Below are 23,549 nucleotides of genomic sequence, written 5' to 3'. Positions count from 1 at the left end.
CTTAGAGGTTAGGAAGGAGCACTACTCTTGCAGAGATCCCAAGTTCAGTTCCCAGTACCAAACTCAGGTGGCTCACAACAGCCTGTAGCTCCAGCTTCCGGAGATCTGACCTCCTTTTCTAGCCTCTGTGAACATCTGCACTCATATGCACATACCTGCTGCCATACACACCTGCACATAATTAAAAGTAAAGTAAAATTTAAAAACATGATGAAAACACAGGTCTGAAGGGATCAACAGTAAGGTGAGTGATGGGAGAGGTTCAGAAAGTAGAAGAGTTGGTAGTGTCTGGGTGTTTAATTCATGATATTGACTGTACCGCATCTTTGAAGCTGTTAGCATGGTAATTACAAAACAAACAAAACACCTCTGCTCTGCTATTTCTAATGCCTGGAATAATTTGTCTCTGTCTTGGTGATGCCCTCACCCTCTGCTTCCTAATGATCTACAGGTGCCCGTAAGATCCTTCATGAATTGATCTTTAGTAGTTTTTTTATGGAGATGGAATACAAAAAACTCTTTGCTATGGAATTTGTGAAGGTAATTGCTATTTATAACTGTGACATAATTTTTACAAATGAAGTTATAGAAGCAGAGGGATACGTATGAAGCTCATTTTAAATTGTTATTAATTTCTTCATTAACAATGTATTATTTTATACAACAATAAGTATTTTCACAAATGGTAATAGTTGGATTAGAATTTTAAAGAGAGGATAGTTGGAAAATAGCCTGCTTCCCAAGGCCAAGCAAAAGCGGGCTATTACAGTCGTCCAGACAGTCACTCTTCTTGTCTTTTTTTTTCCACTCATCCTTTCTGATCATTTATTTGCCTGCTAGTAAAATTACTGCAAGAATAGAAGTGTCTGCATGAACGGAATAGCAGAAAAGTGGCAGGGGCAGGAATTAGGGGACCGGTATATTTAACTGAGATTAAAAATACAAAAATAAAAATAATACTCTTTTATGTTGTTTTATTGATCTGTTTCATGTACTGTACATTGTTATGTCTTTTTACTTATTGCCCAAGTACGATTGTGAGGTTACACAGAACAGGGACTTTGAGATTGTTACTTTGCCCTATTCAAAGATATATGATGTATTGACTGTTTTTTATTTTTTTGAAGATTTATTTACTTTCATTTTGTATATATGAGTATTTCATCCACCTGTATGTTTGTGAACTATGTTTGTGCCTGAAGCCAGGTGAGAGTATCAAATCTCTTGGATCTGGGGTTAGAGATGGTTTTGAGCCACCTTGTAGGTTCTGGGAATGGAACCTGAGTCCTCTGAAAAAGTACCTAGTGCTTTTAACCACTGAGTCGTCTCTCCAGCCCTCCTTACCCTTCTGAGACAAGGTCTCACTACATCAAACTAGCTAGCCTTGAACATACAAGGATCTGCTTGCCTCTGCCTTCCAAGTGCTGAGAGTAAAGGTGTGCACTACTGTGCCAGGTAATGCCTTCTGATTTTAATTTTCAGACAGTTCTGAGAGGCATAGGGCAGGGAAGACACAGAACCAAAGCTAGAGTTGGAAGCAGAGAGGAAGTAGCATTTGTAGGTAAATGATGGCATGGGGATAAGATGCCTTCTTTGGGCTCTCTGAGCAGATTGCTAACACTTAGGCGCTAGAGAGATGGCTTAAGGGCACTTGTTCTTCCTGAGGACCTAGGTTTAATTCCTAGCACCAAAATGTTGGCACATTCCAGTTCTAGGGGATGCAAGGTTTTCTTCTGGCCTCCACAAGCACTCCACACTCAAAGGGTGCACAGATACACATAGGCAAGACACCTATACACATAAAATAACAGGAATTAAGAACATATATGTATGTCTTGTCCCTTGGAGATGATAGTAGCTCAAGATCTAAATACTTTCTAAAGCATTTTAGACATAAGATTATTGGGTCTGGATAGAAGAATATGTGATCTGAGGTGAAATCTTATCCATTACACAAAAACTGATCTTACTTAGATGAGATACAGTTTTTGTATACCATGGTCATCTCTTAAACTCTTGGATTCTGTAGAGAAAGATTAAATAGGCAAATTGATTATAACTGTTTAAAAGATGCTTATTACTTGGTAGATGTAGTGTTGACTTTGATCTAACACAGGAGGGCTGGTGTGCACCACTGTGGACAAAAAGCTATTAAGCTCACTCTGCTTAATGGTTGATTGACTCTAATCGGTCTCCTGGTTCATATAAGTTGCTAAATACTTTAAATATATCCAGCTCTGTCCTGTTAGAGTAGAAGCTGTGAGGCATTACCTGAGGGTACTTTTTTTGTTTGTTTGTTTGTTTTTTGAGAAAGAGTAAACTACACTATTGTACTCTGCCATGATTTTCAGCTGTGTCTTTTAAATTTAAAGTTAATATAATAGTCTATCTCTGCTAGATCAAGTAGTTGAATTCATATGCTAGTCTTGTTTCTTGTTCTTGATGGTGTTTTTGTCAACTGTGGTAACGATACCAGAAGTCTGTTAACTAGACATCTTATGAGCTGTGTCATACTTGAGGCCATTACTAAAGTTTAGAATGTAAAGGTTTTAGTAGTGATTTACAATGGGTTCTCCACTTGTATCTTCCAGTATTATAAGCAACTGCAGAAAGAGTATATCAGTGATGACCATGAGAGGAGCATCTCCATCACTGCACTGTCCGTTCAGATGTTCACTGTCCCGACCTTGGTATGTATGAGGTGTTCTCAGAAAAACTTGCTGAGCTTTTTAAGACTTTCACTTGATGGGGATCAAATTAAAATCGTGTGATAATCACAAAGTTGGACTGCTTTCATTTGGGAATTTTAATAATCCTTCAGTGGTATCTACCTGGGTAATAGCTCTAGTGGTACTCAGGGAGGGCATGACAGGAAACGCCCTTGTCCAGATGGTCCCATCTTTGATTTCTAACTCTCTGGAGTGTTGTCTTTCCAATATCAAAACCTTGCATTTTTAATTTTTGCCTTTCTTTTGTTCTTTGGTCATTTTTTTTTTTTTTTGGTAGATAGATGCATTAAGGTAAAAACTGAGAAAGGGAGAGCATGCCCGGCAGACCCTCTGTGAGATGGTGCTGCATTGGCCTGGGAGGAAAAGGACTGCTTCCTTTTTATGCTGTTTAATTTTCTGTTTCTTCTTGAAAGTCTGATTAACTCTTCCTATTTCCCCTTTCAAAGGTCCAAAGGAAAGGATAGGGAAGAGAATTGAGTTGAGGTGAAGGAGAAATGCCAGACAGATAGCAATATGGCAGGAGTTGTGAGAGTTATCTTTTCTCTCCATCTCTCATGGTATGATTGCAGATGATAAATATTTGCTTAGATAAGCTGGGTAATAGGTTTGGCATAATTCACATAGGTATTTCCTAGCTACTGAAGAAAAGGGAATTTTACTTCTAGAAACTAATTTTTACACTAAGAGTATAGCTCAATAGTATAACACTTGCCTAGCATCTACAAGGCTTGGGGTTCGATTTTCAGCACTAAAAATAAAGATAAAACCCAAGCCCTAGAAATTAACTTCTGAAGTAGTTGCTATTCTTTAAAGACTAGGGACCTATTTTACTGTTCAATAAACATTTTTTCAGCTGAGCTTGGTGGCACACACCTTTAGTTCAGGATGTAGAGGCAGGCAGATCACTATGGGTTCAAGGTCAGCCTGGTTTACATAGTGAGCTCCAGGCCAGCCAAGGCTGCATAGTGAGACCCAGCCTCTAAATAATAAATATGCATTTGTTAAAAATTATTTCTGGCCAGGCATGGTGGTGCATTCCTTTAGTCATAGCACTTGGGAGGAAAGTGGAAGCAGGAGAATCTTTGTGAGTTTGAAGCCAGCCTGGCCTATGTAGCAAATTTCAGGATATTCAGAACTAAAATAGAGAGACCCTGCTTCCAAAACAAACAAACACATTATTTATGGGTGTGCTTTTTTTTTTTTAACTGAGATAGGAAAAATTTTAAGTTTGAAGCCAGTCTAAGTGCATAGTCAGGTGCTATTTCAAAAACAAAATGAAATGCTGGTCAACCAAATAAGTGAATAAATCAAGGCCATACTGTGGTGAGATAATGCTAAGATAATATTTTTGAAATATTCTACAGGCCCGACATCTTATCGAAGAGCAGAATGTTATTTCTGTCATTACTGAAACTCTGCTAGAAGTTTTACCTGAATATTTGGACAGGAACAATAAATTCAACTTCCAGGGTTATAGCCAGGACAAACTGGGAAGAGTATATGCAGTAATATGTGACCTAAAGTAAGTGATTCCAGTTAAAAGGGGAGGGCATGTGTTGAACAGTGTGCTTGCTTGTTTGCTCTGTCGTATAAGTAAATCTTTGATCCTCTTGCTTGACTAGGAGTCTCTTTACCTGATGCCAACCTAGCACAAGGAATTATAATTGCTACATACTAATGCAATTGGCTGCATATCTGGGGATCCAACCAACAACTTGGAAGTAATAAAAATATGATTAATTCTGTATGAACTTGTACAGGTTTTTTTTCTTGTTTTTATTTCAAAACACTGTAGTATAACAGCTGTTTATAGAACATTTGCTTTGTATAGGTATTAAATTGCCTATGATGTATACAGGTTATTTGCAAATACTTTATTGTTTTAATATATCTATCTAGGGATAGATATATATCTAGGGAATGGGATCTTGGATCAGTCTCCCATGAGTAACAAAAGACTTCTGTAAATATCTTCAGCAAAGTCTTTTTGTTTTGTTTTTGTTTTTTTTTCGAGACAGGGTTTCTCTGTGTAGCCCTGGCTGTCCTGGAACTCACTCTGTAGACCAGGCTGGCCTCGAACTCAGAAATCCGTCTGCCTCTGCCTCCCAAGTGCTGGGATTAAAGGTGTGTGCCACTACCGCCCGGCTCTTCAGCAAAGTCTTACTGACTGTAAACATAGTATAAGGAAGGACCCAAGGACAGGCCCACCACTGTACTTGGGCTGTCAAGCGACTCCACACTGTAATTTCCACACTTTGCACTTATCCTTCCTTCACTTACACATTTCATGGTTTTGTCCCCCTCATATGCTTTCAGTTTCCAATTATCTGTTTTTCTTTTTACTTTCCTTTTCACCTATATACCAGCCTTTTGATACTTATCAGAGTTCCCTTAATTAAAATTTCTCCCAGAAGAGGACTGAGAACTTCTTTTTAAATTAAAATTTGGGGCTCTTGGGATGGCTTAGTGGTCAAGAACACTGGCTGCTCTTCCAGAGGTCTTGAGTTGAATTCCCAGGAGCCATATGGTGGCTCATGACCATCTGAAAAAGGGATGTGATGCCCTCTTGTGGCATGCAGGTGAACATACAGACAGAACAGTCATTTATTAAGGAAAACAAATAAACTAAATTTTGCTGGCTAGAGAGATCATTCAGTGTTTAAGGGCACATACTACTCTTGCAGAGGATCTGTATTCAGTTCCTACTACCCACGTCAGGTGACTCAAAGCCATCTTTAACTCCAGCTCCAGGGCATCTCACTGTCTCTCTGGTCTCCACCTCCAGGGGATCTCACTGTCTCTCTGGTCTTTGTAGCCAACTGCAGACCTGCACACATATGCACACCCACTCAATACACGTCATTGATAAATAATTTTAAAAACTCTTAAAGTGGGCTGGAGCGATGGCTCAGGGTTTAAGAGCACTGACTGTTCTTCCAGAGGTCCTGAGTTCAATTCCCAGCAACCACATGCTGCCTCACAACCATCTGTAATGAGATCTGGTCCCCTCTTCTGGTGTGTCTGAAGACAGCTCAAATAAATAAAAATAAATCTTAAAAAAAAAATCTCTTAAAGTAAAATTAGAATCACATGATAGAACCATTCTGATTATTAAAATAAATTTTCCATTTACTTTAGAAGTGGAAATTCTGTTATATCAACTATTTAATAAATCATGGACTTCAAAAAACTTCTTTTTGCATTTACTAGAATAAAGTATGTACTTAGTTTGCTGTTTTTTAAAAAAGCCCTAAGATGGGGCTGGAGAGATGGCTCAGCAGTTAAAGGCATCTGTTTCTCTTGCAACGAATCTAAGCTTGGTTTCCAGCACCCACACATTGTACAACCTGTAACTCCAGCTCTGTGGCCTCCACAGGCACCTGACTCATATGCACATGAACACACACACACACACACACACACACACACAGTTTTTTTTAAAGCTCCAAGTCATATATGATTGGAAACAAGCTTTTTCCTACTTCTAATAACTGTGCATAATAAGGAAGGTAAATTATTATATTTTTAACAAATTCTCAATCTCTCAATTTTACCAATAAAATCTCAGGAGCCAAAATCTGGGGTAAAAGCTTGCTAGCTCAGAGAGGCAGAGAAAGCACCCAGCTGACCTTCCTCCACAGCTGATGTCCCAGAAGTTATATCTCCTCTCAGGCCTCTCTAAAAAGCTCCTTCAAACTCAATGTCCCTCCCTTCTACTTCCTGTGTGTCTCTCTATCAGTCCTCTTGACTTCCCCTTACTTTCTATGGTTTTTTTTTCCTAATAATCCTTTATTCACTTCCTGTCAACTGGTTGTTTGCTCCACCTCTTGACCTATGGTTGACTTTATTTAGTCCTGTTTACAACATTCAAGGGGAAAGCTCCTGGATTAAAAGTATGTGCTAAGGTTGAGCCATACCACAACTAAAAACAGATTTTTCAAGTAAACAAAGTCTCAGAGTTCGCTATATGATCAAATAGCCTGCAACAGTAAAGAAATAGGCTTCTAGTCCAACTTAAAAATAATTTAGTCTGTTTAAAAAGTAGGAATTTAGTAGTTGAGTAGATTCAGTAGTTGAGTGTTTACCTAAAATACCCAAAGCCCTGAGTTAGATTCCCAGCCCTGGGAAAAATAAATTGACAGATTTCTGGAAATTACGGTGGAATCTTGATTTTGCCAAATCTTGATTTTTCAAGACTTCTCAAAATCTTATATTTCAAAATGTCATTGTGTCTACAAATTTTTTCTTTAGAGTTTAGTAAATGGCTAAATTTAGAAAATCACACCACTAATATAAATGTTAATGGTGAATAAACCCAGTATCCACCAGCATGTAGTAGTGATCAACATTGCCATTTGGATTTGTTCCTTTGTCAAATTGTGTGTAAGTCATATTATTCAGAATATAACTTCCCAATGGCTGTACTTGAAATGTCCTTGTTGATTCACTGATGAACCATGGTCTCCTTTACAGGGGTAAAATGTAGTCACTGGCTGTAGTCTCATAACTGAGTTATTTTAGAGAAAACTAACACAGTTTCAATAACCTGCTCAACAAGTACAGTTCACTCTCAAAAGAGTCCTGTGAAATTTATTAGTAGTTCTCATGTGGTAAAGAGCTTTGCTTATATTAACTTCATTTGAATATTGCAACAGTCTTATATAGTAGGTAGTGTGTCTAGGTTTGTAGGTTACAAAGTTCCTGAGTGGTGGAACTGGAATCTCAGCCCAACTATTGTTTATCTGTGCTGTTCATGCTCCTTTTAGGGCATTGTGTGTGCCCACAGAGGGATAGAAAACAACAGTGAAACCTGTTCTGAAACCAAAGCACTACTCAGAAATACTGTTTAAGAAATAGTCATTAAACCCTGTTTTCTGCTTCTTAATATATATAAGTTCTGCAGTTATGCCGTATTCTCTATATAGGTGTTAACTGTTTTCCACAAAAGCTCCTTTTAAATCAGTAATTGCTACAAATACTGATGTATCTATAAGTTCTTTTAGACCTCTGCAGTCCAGACATTTTCTTTACTTACCTGACTACACCTAAATATAAAACAAGTCCCTTGGTACTCTGTTGACATTGCCGAAGGGAGTTTAGCTCTCTCCAGACAGTGAATTCCAGTCTGAGTAGCCTTCTCCAAGCGTATTTCTTGAAACCTCATCCCTTTTGTGGCTTTCCTTGTTAGGTTCTAGCTCCCCTTGTCCATTTAGAAACAAACGATTCAATTGCTATCTGACATGAAGAAACAGACAGCAATCATAGCTGCAAAGTCTTTTCTGAGTTAATGTTCCTCTGCTGAACCTCAAGAATCATTTGTATGTCATAAAGTGAGTATAGTCCCCCAATGCAGTCTGCCCAGTAAGGTCTCAAAGGGAGGGACTAACACCTGCCTTGTTCTAAAGAACAAACTCCAGTTTGATTTTGTCACTCAAGTCTGCAAGGTATCTGATGGAGTATTTGGCGTCCTAATTTTTAACTTATTCAGAAATGGAAAGTAGAAAAGTTTTATTTGAATTTTGATTCTATTAAGGAAACTTCCTTTTATTATTTTATCTGGTATCTGTGTTCCATTTCCGGAAAGTGTAGCATACCATCAAAACAAGTCACCCCATCTAATCCTTTCACTGTTATGTTTGCTGCCTGTCTCACTACAGACCGACCTCGGTCTTCTTTTCCATTTCCTTCTCTTGCCCCTTGCATCTTTACTTGTTAGATGAGCACTCTGGAATGAACCATGACAAACTAGGAATGTAAATATAACCTGTGTCAGTCAGTACATTTCAAATTATCCAAAGAGTTGGTGAAATCAAGGTGCTGACTCAGTTTACCTGACTAGAGTGCAAGAGCTGTCTCTACAAGGCTGATGCTGTTTCATGGACTATATTCTCAGTTCTCATGGAACAACCAAACCTTTTATCAATTTTTTTTAACCTTTAGTGTTTTTTGATTTGTCTAGCATATTTCAACTATTTGATAAGGTCCTGCTGATTGTATTTTTATTATATTTATTTGTTTTTTGATTTTGTATTTTTGGGTGTGTGTGTGTATGCATGTGTGTGTGTGTAAGATAGTGCATAAGAGAACATGACTCAGCATGTGTGGTATGTGAAGCTAGGGAACAACTTGTGGGAATCAGTAGTTCTTCCACCATGTTGGTCTTCAGCATTGAACTGAAGTCATCTGGCCTAGGGGCAAGCGCCCTTACCTCCTAAGCCATCTTACAGGACCATCACCATCATCGTCATCAACAGCATCAGCATCATTATTGAGACAAGCTCCCTCTGTGTAGTCCTGTATGTTCTAGACCTTGCTATATAGATCAGGCTGGCTTTGAACTCATAGAGACCTTCGTGCCTCTGCCTAGCTCATAATTATATTTTTAATTTTTAATGTATAGTTATCACATTGATGGCTGTCCCCCCCCCAAAAAAAAAGGAGAAATTAAACCATAATCTCCACTGGTTTTACAATTTGGACTTTTTTCTATATTTACTGTATGGTCTCCTGTGTTCTATAGTACTTCCTTTTGTAGCTCTTTTTGCTTGTTTGTTTCTGTGTGGCTAACACTGGATTATAGTATTCGTTGCATTTTCCCAGTATTCTTTAAATTTCAAAGATGGACTACATCTTATTCATATTTATATTCCCAGTTTCTCTTATGCACATACATATATATAACAGGAATGCATTTTTATTCAGTAAGTGTAAAATAGTTTTTTAATAGTTGTTGATCATACCTGAAAACTTAGTCCATGATTAACTTTGTTCCCATTGAAAGAAATTATTATTTTTTCAGCCAAAAGAAATACTGATTTGGTGAATTGTAGGTTATCATGAGCTTGTTCATCTCTCCAAATTTGTACGTCCTAATGTCAAGGCATGGTGACACGTGGGTTTACACTCTTCTTTCAGATTCTGGGTTCTGAAGTCCTGGAGGTAGGAAGTCAGCTTGAAATCCCTGTGCCTGAAAGGTTTTGCCTTGGCCTTTGGGCAATGGTTATCACAAGTCTGAGAATGTCTTGTGCTACATCCATCTACAGGTATTGTCCTGTGACAGGCCTGCACTGTGACACTCTAGGTTGCTCCGTTAATCTGAAGCAGAATTTAGAAAGCTAGGCTTAGCCTTGATTGTGGTCTTGTAGTGTTTCCCTTATCTTGCCAGTTTTATATAAATAAAGCCAAATAAATAGCTTTAGTTCTGCCCAGAGGTTATAATTACTGTAAGAAATTAGATATTGTCTGTAACCCTGGGAACCTTAAGGTCATCTCAGAATAAAGAAGTGAACTATTTCTTTTTCTGTTGAAATGATAGGTACATCCTGATTAGCAAGCCTATCATATGGACAGAAAGATTAAGAGCACAGTTCCTGGAAGGTTTCCGGTCTTTTCTGAAGATTCTTACCTGTATGCAGGTATGGTAATTCTTTGGTGTACCAATAAAATAAATTAGTTTAAAAAAAATCCATCTCTTTTTCCTCCCATTTTATTTTAAGACTTATTTTTATTTTATTTGTATGAGTATCTTCACAGAATATATGTCTATGCACCATGTACATGCCTGGTGTCTTGTGTGCCAGAAGAGAGTGGTGAGTCCCGTAGAACTTTAATTTCAGGTTGTTGTGAGCCACCATATGGGTGCTAGGATTCAAACTCGGGTCTTCTAGAAGATCAGTCTATTCTCTTCACCACTGAGCTGTCTCTCCAGCCCTTTTTTTCAGTTTTTAAAAAAGAAGTAAATTGTGGTTTTCATAGAAGAAAACTTCTGTAATGTAGTAGAAATAAGATATAAACACTAACTTGTCCCTGTGTGTGTGTGCAGACAATGGTGCTACTGTTAATGATTGTTGAATACTTACCACATAATAAGACTACAAAAAAATCTTTAGCTTATCGGTTTATTTTCTGTTATGATTCTTGTTTTCCACATGAGGGTATGACTACTGGCATTTATAGTCATATACACGTGAACTGTGTACTTTGGGAAGCTGCTGTCCTAAGTAATGCATTCTGTATTGTAGTACATGTAATTACAATGTATTGCATGTAGCTCATATATTCATCATGTTAAAATACTATGCATTTATGAATATAAATGCTGGCATTTTTATATCTTGCCATAGAGGAATAACAATATGAAATGCCCTGGATTAACTAGTCTTTCCTTGCAGGGAATGGAAGAGATCAGAAGACAAGTTGGACAACACATTGAAGTAGACCCTGACTGGGAGGCCGCCATCGCTATACAGATGCAACTAAAGAATATTTTACTCATGTTCCAAGAGTGGTGTGCTTGCGATGTAAGTTAAAGATTTGGTAGTAGGAGTAGCGTTTTTGTAAGTGCTCTAATAGTTAGTAGTAGCATAATTTTGTGCTACAGTTTTCTTGATATAAAAGTTTATAATGTGACTGTCTTAGTTACTTAAAATTATGTCATTAAGTATAAAAAGAAAATTTATTCTTTTATATTTGATTAAAAAATGTGTCTCAGGATCTGCCTTGGGGGATGGAGAAATGATTCAGCTCTTAAGAGTACTTGATGCCTTTTCAGAGGACCTCGGTTCAATTCCCAGCATTCACAGTGGCTCACAGCCATCTGTAACTCCAGTTCCAAGGGTTCTGACACCTCTTCTGGCCTCTATAGGCAGTGTACATACATGATACACAGATATACATGCAGGCAAAACAGCCATACACATAAAATAAGAAAGTAATTTTTAAAAAAATGTATCTTGGGACTACTGGAAAGATGGTTTAGTGTCTAATAGTACATAGTATTTTATTTTTGCCATGCAAGCATAAGGACCTGTGTTCTGTTGAGCTTCAGTATCCACATAAAAAGACAGCTATTGTTGTGGGCGATTGTCATTTCAGTGCTGGGAGCGTTGTGGAGACATGAGGTTCCCAGGGGCTCGCTTGCCAACCACCCTAGCTAACAGGTGAGCTCAGGTCCCAATAAAAGACACAAAGCAGATGCTCCTGAGGGATAACAACCCAAGGTGACATTGTCTCCATCGGCTTATGGACACATGCATCATACACACACACCACACACACCACACACACCATACACATACACTACACACACACCACACACACCATACATACACACACACACACCATACATACACACACATACACACACACACCACACACACCATACATACACACACACACACACACCACTCACATACATACACCACACACACCACACACCCCCACAAAACCATACTCCAGATTTCTGCACCATCACCCCCAAGAGACTATGACTTTATTTACTTATTCATGTGCATGTACCCATTTGTACAGATACAGAATCTAAAGGTTGGCATTGGGTGCCTTCCTTCTTTACACCTTATTGAGACAGTGTCTCTCACTGAACCTAGGTCTTACCATTTTAGCTGGACTGGCCAGCTAGCAAGCCCTGTGGGGTCTTGTCTCTGCCCCCCAGCACTGTGGTTATAGGTAGACACCGGATCCAGCTTTTATGTTGGTACTTGAGATACAAACTTAGGTCCTTACCACAGCAAGCACTTTACCCACTGAGTCATCTTTGTGATTACTTGTTTATTTTTAATGAGAAGGTTGCCATTTTGAGTCAGTTCCATCATTCCCTCCAGATTTTCTGTGTAGACCGCATAATCTGACCAGGTTTCTCCATGTCTTCAACACTCAGCCTCCACCTTTTAGTTTCTTGTATCTAAACCAATACCTTTTCTAAGGCACTTGGTTCCAAATTATACTTCTTTTCCTGGGATTTGTCTCCTCAGTTGTCTTCATCTTTTTTTTTTCTCCACTTACTCACCTGCCTATGAGCACACAGGACCCCTGTCCTCTAGAACAGTAGAAGCCCCTTGCAGAGACAGAAAGGTATTGGCTATTGGCTCAGGACCTCCAAGACCAAGTTCGCAGTGCAAAGGAGATTTATTTGCCCCTAAGGGACAAAGGGCAGGGACTAAGAGATGAAGACAGGAGATAGAGGATGAGGAAGAAAGGAGGAAGGGATATTTGTTGGGGTGGGGTTGAGGATGGTGGGTGGGCAGTGGATATCACAACAAAGGCTGCCTCTGGATAGACAGGAGACAGAAGTGGCCCATAGGCAAATGATGGTTTATAGAGGTAAAAGGGGAAACCCCCATGATGGGATGAGGTGTGGTCAAATAAGGGCATAGACCTTGGTGGCTAGCTTTAGGAATATAATATGACGGTTTTTAGCTAGGCAGAGGGAGTGAGGGAGACGGGCGAGAAATCTCTCTTTCCCTTGGCTTTTTACAAGTCCACACAATCCTAAGAGTTTGAATATCAGTTATCAGGCTCAACCAGTTATTGCCTTTTTCCCAATCTCTTCTTCTTGACAAAAGAATGTCCCAGTAGTCTTTTTTTTTTTTTTGGTTTTTTGAGACAGGGTTTCTCTGTGTAGCCCTGGCTGTCCTGGAACTCACTCTGTAGACCAGGCTGGCCTCGAACTCAGAAATCCGCCTGCCTCTGCCTCCCAAGGGCTGGGATTAAAGGCGTGCGCCACCACCGCCCGGCCCAGTAGTCTTTTTATAAAGGTCTTTCATTAATTAAAGGCATCAGTTGCCCAAGCTGAACTTCCACTTTAGTTGGTATTCAGACAGTTGTACTTAGACTAACATTTTTTATATTCAGACTCAGAATATCTTAAATTGATTTGTTACCACTTCTTTTTAATTTCAAACTTGTATTCTTTCATCTTGAATTTCCTCGTTCTATTATTAGCATTGCGATTAAAATGTTCTTCCTTACAAGAAACCTCAGAGCATGTTCTGTGTGTTTGATCATCAATATGCTGGAACTTAAGAGGAACGTCCCCCAGATGTGTTTGGCTGTGGAGTCCCTTTCTCAGGATAAAGCAGTGTGAGAAGCACTGAACTGGAGCTGAGTGATGGGCGCTTCTCTTTTCCTACTGTGCTCACTCAGATTTGATTTTCCTGTGTCCCAAATGTGTGCCGTCAGCCTGTGAGCGCCTCTGTCTCCTCAGTTGAGCCTTTTCTCTCTTCACCTTTGGTGCCTCGCATTAATTCTTCTAATACAGACTGACTCCACTACGCTGTAGACACTATCAATATATTTACATACTGCAGTGCTTCCAGCTTAATGTTCAGTGACTCCACCCATGAAACCTCTGATTCATCTTTTCAATTATTTTCCACTGTTTGAATAGGAATTGTATTCCCCCCTCCTATTTTTTTTATTAGATCTTTCCTGAGAATATCTCTTTCTCATCTTCCCCATGCTTAAATTCTTTCTTTGAGTATTGTGAGGGATCAAGCCTAGGGATTTATTTATTAGAAACATCTGCTGGATGTATTAGTGCACATTTTTAATCCCAGGAGGCAGAGGCAGGTGAATTTCTATGAGTTTGAGACCAGCCTGGTCTATAAAACTAGTTCCAGGACAGCCAGGACTGTTACACAGAGAAACCCTGTCTTGAAAAATCAAAAAAGAGAAAGAAGGAAAGAAGAAAGGTAGAAAGGAAGGAAGGAAGGAAGGAAGGAAGGAAGGAAGGAAGGAAGGAAGGATGCTTTGCCAGTTACTTTTCTGTAAGTTTTAGGAAATACCACTCCCATCCCCCTGTGCTTGCACACGTGTATGTATATTTTTCTTTCCCTTCAGGTCAAACACAGGCTATGTCAAACTCTTCCGCTGAGCTCTATCCCTAGACAAGCATATTCTCTCTCTCTCTCTCTCTCTCTCTCTCTCTCTCTCTCTCTCTCTCTCTCTCTCTCTGTGTGTGTGTGTGTGTGTGTTGAGTGTTGAGGACCTGTTGGAAAGCTACCTTAAAAAGTATACTTGTTTTTTTGGCCTTTTGAAGATTATATCATTTAGTTGGTGCCTACAATTTTTACTCTGATTATAAATGTTTATATTTTATATTTCCTCTGGATTTACTCTATGGAGGTAGCCCTGGGAATACATAGAACAATTTTGTGCTTATATTTAATAAATATTTATTAAGTAGTATGTGACAAAGTAGCTGACTTAACAATATATTTGTATTTTCTTTTACCTTAGGAAGACCTCTTACTAGTGGCCTATAAAGAATGTCACAAAGCTGTAATGAGGTGCAGTACAAATTTTATGTCTAGTACCAAGACAGTAGTACAATTGTGCGGTCATATTTTGGAAACCAAGTCCTACAAAGTGTCTGAAGACCTTGTAAGCATACATCTACCACTGTCTAGAACTCTTGCTGGTGAGTGGTTTTGTTTTTTGTGTATTTCTGGTAACTTTTCTAGGTAGTCTGGATAGAACAGTAATTTCTCTTTTTCATTGTTCCATATACTCCCATTAGATGCTGGAGTTAAAGACTGTCATTATTTCTGACCTTGGAGAGCTGTCACCACAATATTTATCCAAGGAAGTTTACTCATACTTTATTCTTACCTAAGGACCAACTTTTCTATCAACCACCCAGTTTCTAAATATTTATAATTTTTGATTTTTATATAAACGTATACCAAAATTCAGATTAGGTTTCAATTTTTTTGATATTTCTTTTTTATCTTTTAAATTACATTTGTGTATTTATTTCTATTTTGGGTGGGGGAGTGATATGCTATGGTGAATGTATGGAGATCAGAAGATATCTTGTGGGAGTTCATTTTCTCTTCTACCATGTGAGTTCTGGGGATTGAACTCAGGTCACTGGGCTTGACAGCAAGCACCTTTACCCACTGAGCCATCTTGCTGGCCCTCTTGATTTTTCTTTAAGAGTAGAATAAACATCTGGAGAGGCAGACTTTTAGTTATATATGGCTTATATACCATGTAAGATGTTGTACACTGTAGGATTGTGTTTTGGTAATCCTGTATTCCAAAATTAGAAGTCAAATGTTTTCATTTGGGAGTATCATTTATAAACTTAGTAATAATGTGGATGTGTTGGGGGGATGGACTGGAGATTGAATTTAAAGCTTCCTGCCTGCTAGGCAAACACTCTGAGATACACCCTCAACTCTAGTGAAAATACATTTAAATAACCCAGCTTTCCCAAATGTTATGAGTTAACTAAAAGTACACTAAGAGGGTTTAATTGCTTACCTGTTTTCTTTTTTCCTCTTTAAAATGATTTAGGTCTTCATGTACGTTTAAGCAGACTAGGTGCTGTCTCAAGACTGCATGAATTTGTGCCTTTTGTAAGTGACTCTTAAGTATATTCTAGTCATCTCTGTTGGTAGGTGGGGAAGAAAATCATATTTTTAAGCTCTTTGAATACTCACATTTAGTCACTTCACAGCAGAATGCTTCATATTGAAATCTGAATTCCCAATGCAAACTCCCCTATTTTACGTACTTCTCAAGTCTAGGCATGTGTAGTGTGAGAAATAATGAAACAGAGCTCACTGTGTTTCAGGACGGCTTTCAGGTAGAGGTCCTAGTGGAGTACCCTTTGCGCTGTCTGGTGCTGGTTGCTCAGGTTGTTGCCGAGATGTGGCGAAGAAATGGGCTCTCTCTCATTAGCCAGGTATGGTGCAGTCTATTATGCCCATCTGTGAATGAGTTCCCTTTGTAAAATTTTATTCTAGGTTTATTTTCCTCCAAGCCCATAGAGTTTGCCAAATATTTGCTCTTATTCTTTTGTGTAATCTCTTAGATATAAAAATTCTGGGGATCCTATAAGTGTTTCTCCTTTTTTCTATTTAATATTTATCCCATCTGGATTAATATGAAGGTAGCCAGTAAGAGCACAGGAGTCTCCCATTAACTTATTCTTTAAGACATTTCATTCTCTCTCTCTCTCTCTCTCTCTCTCTCTCTCTCTCTCTCTCTCTCTCTCTTTTGTCTGTATGTCTGAGCACCAACCATGTATGTCATGCAGTATCAATGGGACTGGAGTTATAGATGATTGTGAGCCGCTATGTGGGTGCTGGCAATCAAACCCAGGTCCTTGGGAATGGCATCAGATGCTGTTAACCCCTAAGCCATCTCTCTAGCCCCTATTTGTACTTTTGCTATTGGTTTGGTTTTGTTTCTATGGTGGTCATTGAATCTGCCCTAATCAAAGACTACCCTATAGTCTGAGAATGTAACTCAGTGCTAAAATTCTTGTGTGTGCATCTAGATTCAGCCGCCAGCACCATTTAAAAACAACAACAACAATGGCTACCTTAATTATTTTTCCTTATGTTTTAGGGAAAATGGGAGAAGTGCTTTTCTTTAAAAAAAATCAGAGAACAACTTTTAATGATACCACTTAGAAGAAAATGGTGTTATGATTTTTTCTTTTTTATTCTTTTTCTTTCCTTTTCTTTTTCTCTTTCTTTCTTTTTCTTTCTTTCTTTCTTTCATTTTTTTTTTTTTTGGTGAAAGACATTAAATCCACTTCCCTACACATGACCGGCAGACATTACTGTTACTCTTGTTTTGAAACAGGATCTTTGTATCCCAGACTGAGCTCAAACCTATGAAACCTCCTACCTCAGCTTCCCGCGTGCTAATATTACATATGTGAGCTGCCTACCTAGATTTGGTGTAGAAATTGATTTACTTTCAAAAACTAATCATTTCCATAGATTTCTAGCTGATGGAAAGTCTTAAGAATAAGTTTTGTCATAAAACATCTTAGAGGAATTGTTTTTTTTTTTCTTTCCATCATAAGGGTCTCAGGGATTGAACTCAGTGTCAGCTTGGTAGCATCTGTACCTGTTGAGCCATCTAGTTGAGAACCTATTGTTAAGAATTTTGTCTGAGGGCTAGAAGATATCTCTGTGGGTAAAGCTCTGGTTGCACACACATGAGGACCAGCGTTTAGGGTTCTAGCATCCACATAAGTTAGGTTGCTATACTGCCCCTGTAATCATAGCTGTGGGATGCAGAGTCAGAGTCCTCATAGCAACTGGCTAGCTAGACCAGCCAAACCAGGGAGCTCTAGGCTTGAAGTGAGAGATCCTTACTCATTATACATAGTGGAGAGCAATTGAGGAAAACAGCCTATGTTAACATCTGGTCTATACACACACACACACACACATGCCCATCCACATGTAAACGTACATACACATACATGGTGAACAAAGATGTCTATTGCAAGTTAATTTCTTTAACATCTGTCTACCATTTTTTCCCACAGGTTTTTTATTATCAAGATGTTAAATGCAGGGAAGAAATGTATGATAAAGATATAATCATGCTTCAGGTACCTGTTTTAGTTACTCTCCATTAGATTTTCCTTTTCTGTTTTGTTTCTTAAAGTAAGAGGAGATAGTGTTTTTAACTTGAGTTTCTCTCTCCATTAACTGAACATGACAGCATAGAGAGAATGGGTGAGCTTCTGCAAGATTATTCTGTAATTTTCTAAAGGGACTATTAGAGATAAGCAAGCGCTCCTCCATTTAACACATGAGAAATGTGACACTCAGTTTCCCTCATAGATTGGAGCATCCGTAATGGATCCCAACAAGTTCTTGTTACTGGTACTTCAGAGGTATGAACTTGCTGATGCTTTTAACAAGACCATATCCACAAAAGACCAGGTAAGCAACGGAGACTGGTGTGTGAATTAATTCCAAAGGCATATTGTTGTCACTACTCTTTTTTTTTTTTTTTTTTTGGTTTTTCGAGACAGGGTTTCTCTGTGTAGCCCTGGCTGTCCTGGAACTCACTCTGTAGACCAGGCTGGCCTCGAACTCAGAAATCCACCTGCCTCTGCCTCCCAAGTGCTGGGATTAAAGGCATGTGCCACCACTGCCCGGCCACTATTTTTACTTATATTTTAAAAGCATATTTCTTTATATATACAGTTAGCCTTCCATATCTGGATTCTGTATCTACAGATTCATCATACTAAGGATCAGGTAGATATTTTTAAAATTGTGTTTGTACTAGTGTGCAAACAGTACTAAACAATCACTATTTATATGATACTTACATTTACATGATATTTACATTTGGATTAGGTATTATGAGTAATGTAGATGTGCTTTAAAGTGTACGGCAAGATGTGTATGGGTTATTCACAGACACTGCATCAGTTTATAAGGGACTTGTGCCATCTTGGATTGTGTTGTTCTTGTTGGGATGTCCTAGATGTCTAAGAACCATGGTTTATCCCATACTATGGAATTTCTGTACCTCCAGGCATCACATATGCACATAGAATACACAAATATGCAAACATACATACTTTCTTTTCTCTCTAGAAAACTTAGGCTCTATATAGATCAACAAAGAAAAGAGATGTCACTTAACGTACTGCCTTCAGAAAATAAAATACTAGTATTTTGTTTTTAAAGCAAAAGCTTTATTCTACACATACCATTTTATAATTTGTAGCCTGGTTAACAAAATATGATGATAGGATTTTTTTTTCCCTTATAATTGAGTAAATACCAGACCTGTATTGTCATTTTTGCATGATCAGTTTTGAAGTCTATGTAACAGTTCCAGTGCATGCAAAAGCATTTATTTTAAGATAAATTTTATGTGTAAATTTGATAAATAAAACAGCACATTTTTACTTAAGGCTCTTGATAAGTATTAGCAGATTGGAGCATGTGTATTTCTGATAGGATGAGGTTTCTAATATCACATCGGCACTGAGAGACGGTGTGTACAGTGTCATTTCTTTGGTTCATTATCATTGGTTTTCAGGGAGTTAGCGAATTATTAGTGCTTTCCTTTTGTATGTTTTCCTAAAATCTTTTTTCCGTTTTCTATTTTTCTAAATGCTTATTTTGGTATTTTTATTACACTGGAACATTTGTATTGTCTTACAATACCCTGTCCCATCTGTAATGCTTTAATATTTGAAGTACTATCTTATAAAGTAATCCTGACTGGTTTTTTGCTGTTTTGGTTTTTTGTTTTAGTTTTTTGAGACAGGGTTTCTCTGTGTAGCTCTAGCTATGCTGGAACTTGCTCTGTAGACCAGGCTGGCCTGGAACTCAAAGATCCACCTGCCTCTGCCTCCCAAGTGCTGGGATTAAAGATGTGAGCAGCCACCAACAAGGGGCAACCTTGACTGCTTTTTAATTTATTAAATCCTATTCCTTAATTCTTCTGACTTTGAAGTCACTTATGGAGGTCCAAATAATAGGCTATAGAAAGGAAATGATATTTTTGTCATTTTTACCCTCAGTGAAAATAACTGATTGATCAGAAGAAGCTAGATAAGAGATGTTTTAGGTAATGATACTCCTACCATACCTAGGACATGGATGTTAAGCCACTCTCACTCTCCCGGTAAGAAGGATGCGAAGACCAGGGAAAGGGAAAGATTAGAACTTGTTGACTGTGGACAGATAACAATGTAGAGGTGATGTAATGAGGCAAGTGGCCGTTTCTGACAACTGTGATGGAGTACTTCATGTGTACTTCATGTGTGCTTCATGTGTGCTTCATGTGTGCTTCATGTGTCAGGTGGGAGTTTTGGTTCCTACCTTTGCTGTGCTTGGAAGAAAACTCCAGACTGGGTGGACCTTGCATCTAATCAAGAAATACAGACTTGGAGTTTGTGGTTCTTATGTAACTTTTTTTTTTTAATTCTGTAGGATTTGATTAAACAGTATAATACATTAATAGAAGAAATGCTTCAGGTCCTCATCTATATTGTGGGTAAGATTAAAACAAAATTTGAATTAGAACATGATTTACTTTTTAAAGAACGTTCATAAAATATGATTGGAATTTGTCTTCTGTTCTAAATGCTACATGAAGTATCCGAGACTAATGGGACGTGTGTGATGGATAGAAAGTTCTGTAACAGTGAGCCTTGCACAGTATTTCCTCAGTATTGGAGATGAAACCCAGGGCCTTTCACATGTTAGACAAGTGCTGTGCCACTAAACTACATTCCCAGTAACCTCTTAATCTTTACACTTGATTTTTTTTTTTATTGTTGGGTTTTGGAGGTCAAGGTATAAATATCCTGGCTATAAACATAGGGTTTTTAAATCTACTTATTTAGTGCTGATATTTACATATGTGCATGAAATTTAAATATATCCTCAGTCTAATTTAAATGTTTTATCAGGTTGTTTTTGCAAATGACTTTGGGTAGATATCAGAGTGAGAAAGATGGCTGTGAGCCCAGAGTGGGACTGGGAACACGACTCGGCTCCCCAGCAGCAGCAAATGCTCTGAACCAGTGAGCCGTCTTTCAAGCCCCATGTCTGCTTTATAATGGGAAAAATATAAATAAGTTGGAAATATTTGGATTAGGAGTTAGATTATAAAGTCTTGGCCTTGCTTTCAGTTATTAAGAACATGCTATATAATCTTTCAGATTCCTAATCCATACAGTGTGAAAGGAACCTACTCTAAGGTTGCTTCTGGGACTGTGAACCTGGGGGATACCCCTTTGGTAAATATATATACATACATATATATATACATATATGAAAATTATAAAATAAAATATAAAATTAGAAAATTTACAAATGTGAAAATGAGTCATTGGAATAAATCATTTAACAAATTCTTTGTGAAATGTGTGTGATTTAGAGAATATCTAAAAGGATCTCTGCTAGATGTCTTAGGCCTTTTGTAGATATTATAGTGTTGAAAACTAGTGCTGAATATATAGGTCATGAAGGCAGAGTAAGGGGACCACTCAGGAGACCAGTGAAGGGAGAGGGTAGTATGGGAGGTGAATATGGGCAAAGTGCCTGACACACCTGAAAGAATTATCCTTATGAAGCCCATCACTGTGTTAATTAATGTATGTCAATGAAAATTTCACTAGGACCATGGAAGTGGCTCACATTGGTAAAGTTCCTTATGTGAAGGCACAGGACCTGAGTTCAATCTCCAATACGAATATAAAAGTGGGGGAGACAGGCAGGCAGCACACACCTGTAATCCCAGAATTGAGGAGACCGGACAGGAGGATCCCTAGAGAGCAGGTTTGCCAGCAGGGTTAGCTGCATCAGTGAGCTGCAGACTCAGTGAGCAATCCTATTTTAGAAATAAGGTGAAGACCAAGACCCCCTACAAACACATGCACACACATACACCTGCATGCACACATGCTCACACTACACAAAGTAATTTGCACATATATACACTTAAAAAAACATTTAAAAAGCCTAGGGTGCCATATGTTCAAATGTCTTCTTGAAACAGGGGAAGTTAGATTTTTGACACCAGAGACATTCCTATACTAGATTTAGCAATTTCTAATCTCCATTTGACAGGGTTTTTGTTTATGTATTTGTAACCTGGACCTGGGTTTGTAGCTCAGTGGTAGAGTGTGAGTCCTAGGCTTGATACATAATCCTGTTTTATCATGTAAACCATTAATTTTACTTTCAGTTTTCATTTTGTTCTTTTTTATGTACTTCTTTATTTCTCTTGTCTTTTTGTCACTTTCTGTGTCCTCTATCTCTGTGTGTGTGCTTGTCTGTATGTCTGTGTGAGTTTATAGGCGTGTGTGTGTGTTCTTGTGTATGTAAGTGGGAGACAGAAGAGGGCATCAGATCTCTTATAGCTGGAGTGTTTGTGAGCCATCTGGCTTGTTGCACAGGTATGGGATCCAAACTCTAGTCTTGGTGATTGTGCAAAAAGAGTTCTTAACATCTAGGTAGGCACTGTTTGTTTTGTTTGTTTGTTTTTTTCAGTTTATTTTGATTTTCTTTTGCTTGTCTCTCCTCTCCTCTCCTCTCCTCTCCTCTCCTCTCCTCTCCTCTCCTCTCCTCTCCTCTCCTCTCCTCTCCTCTCCTCTTCTTTTCTTTTTTCTGTTTGAGACAGAGTCTTAATGTATAGCTCTGGCTGACCTGTAGCTCACTATGTAGACAAGTCTGGCCTCCAACTCACAGAGATCTGCCTGTCTCTACCTCTTGAGTGCTAGTGTTAAAGATGTGTGCCAACAACATGCCTGACCTTAACAATTGATTATTTTTTAGTGTAGGTATGGGTATGTGCATGTGAGTGCAGGTACCCTTTGAGTCTAGAGACATTGGATCCCTGGGAGCTGGATTAGCAGGCAGTGTCCTGATGTGAGTGTCCTGATGGAGGTTCTAGGAATAGAACTTGGATCCTCTGTAAGAGAAATACATGCTCATGCCCACTGAACCATCTCTCTAGTTTATTGGTTTGACTTTTGAAACCTGGTCTTATTATGTGACCAGGCTTGCCTTTCTGTTTGTGATCCTCCTATTTCAGCCTCCCAAGTGCTGGGATTACAGCAAATTAAAATAAGGGCTGGATTCTTCAGGTCACTGAATGGTTTCTCTCTTTCAACAAATAGTTTATGGTTTGATTTTAGGAAAATGTTGAAGTAATTTGGATTTGTTTTTGTAGACCTGACTTGATGCAATGTTCTGGGTATAAATACATCTGTTAGAACAAAACTTAAATAGAAATGAATGAAGTTTTCTGGTTTTGTTTTTTGTTGTATTAGGAGAGCGTTATGTACCCGGAGTGGGAAATGTTACCAAAGAGGAGGTTATAATGAGAGAGATTACTCACTTACTTTGCATTGAGCCCATGCCACACAGTGCCATCGCCAGAAACCTACCTGAGAATGTAAGTCTACTTTTCTTTAACAGAAAGAAAATTATTTTTAAAAGTATATGTTTGGGTGTTTTTCCTACATGTTTATAAGTGTATCATATGCATGCCTGGAGTTCTTACAGGGTGTTGGATGCCCTGGACCTAGTGCCATAGACAGTTGTGACCAACATATAGAAACTGGGAACTGACCCAGGGAGGGAGCCCTGCTTTTAACCACTGAGCTGTCTTCTTGTCTCTGTTTATATTTCAGTCCCTCTGATTGGAGGAATTCCAGTTTTCGTGGTTGTTTATTTGGTGTTCTCTCTCTCTCTCTCTCTCTCTCTCTCTCTCTCTCTCTCTCTCTCT

General features: G+C 38.5%; 1 protein-coding gene across 1 annotated transcript in view; it reads left to right on the top strand.

Moving 5' to 3' along the window:
- Positions 1 to 23,549, top strand: part of Ubr1 (ubiquitin protein ligase E3 component n-recognin 1) — a 112,025-nt gene that overhangs the window by 30,477 nt on the left and 57,999 nt on the right. The window contains exons 10-21 of the mRNA XM_028766833.1: positions 452 to 540; positions 2,592 to 2,690; positions 4,094 to 4,251; positions 10,045 to 10,144; positions 10,901 to 11,029; positions 14,766 to 14,946; positions 15,828 to 15,889; positions 16,108 to 16,218; positions 17,824 to 17,889; positions 18,125 to 18,226; positions 20,243 to 20,306; positions 23,092 to 23,216. Coding sequence (XP_028622666.1) covers positions 452 to 540; positions 2,592 to 2,690; positions 4,094 to 4,251; positions 10,045 to 10,144; positions 10,901 to 11,029; positions 14,766 to 14,946; positions 15,828 to 15,889; positions 16,108 to 16,218; positions 17,824 to 17,889; positions 18,125 to 18,226; positions 20,243 to 20,306; positions 23,092 to 23,216 — 1,286 coding nt within the window. The remainder of the gene's footprint in view (positions 1 to 451; positions 541 to 2,591; positions 2,691 to 4,093; positions 4,252 to 10,044; positions 10,145 to 10,900; positions 11,030 to 14,765; positions 14,947 to 15,827; positions 15,890 to 16,107; positions 16,219 to 17,823; positions 17,890 to 18,124; positions 18,227 to 20,242; positions 20,307 to 23,091; positions 23,217 to 23,549) is intronic.

The sequence above is a fragment of the Grammomys surdaster genome, unplaced genomic scaffold (assembly GCF_004785775.1).
Source record: "Grammomys surdaster isolate TR1022 unplaced genomic scaffold, NIH_TR_1.0 170, whole genome shotgun sequence".
Lineage (NCBI taxonomy): Eukaryota > Metazoa > Chordata > Mammalia > Rodentia > Muridae > Grammomys > Grammomys surdaster.
The sequence above is the reverse complement of the archived record's forward strand: the minus strand, read 5'-3'. Positions and strand labels throughout refer to the sequence as shown.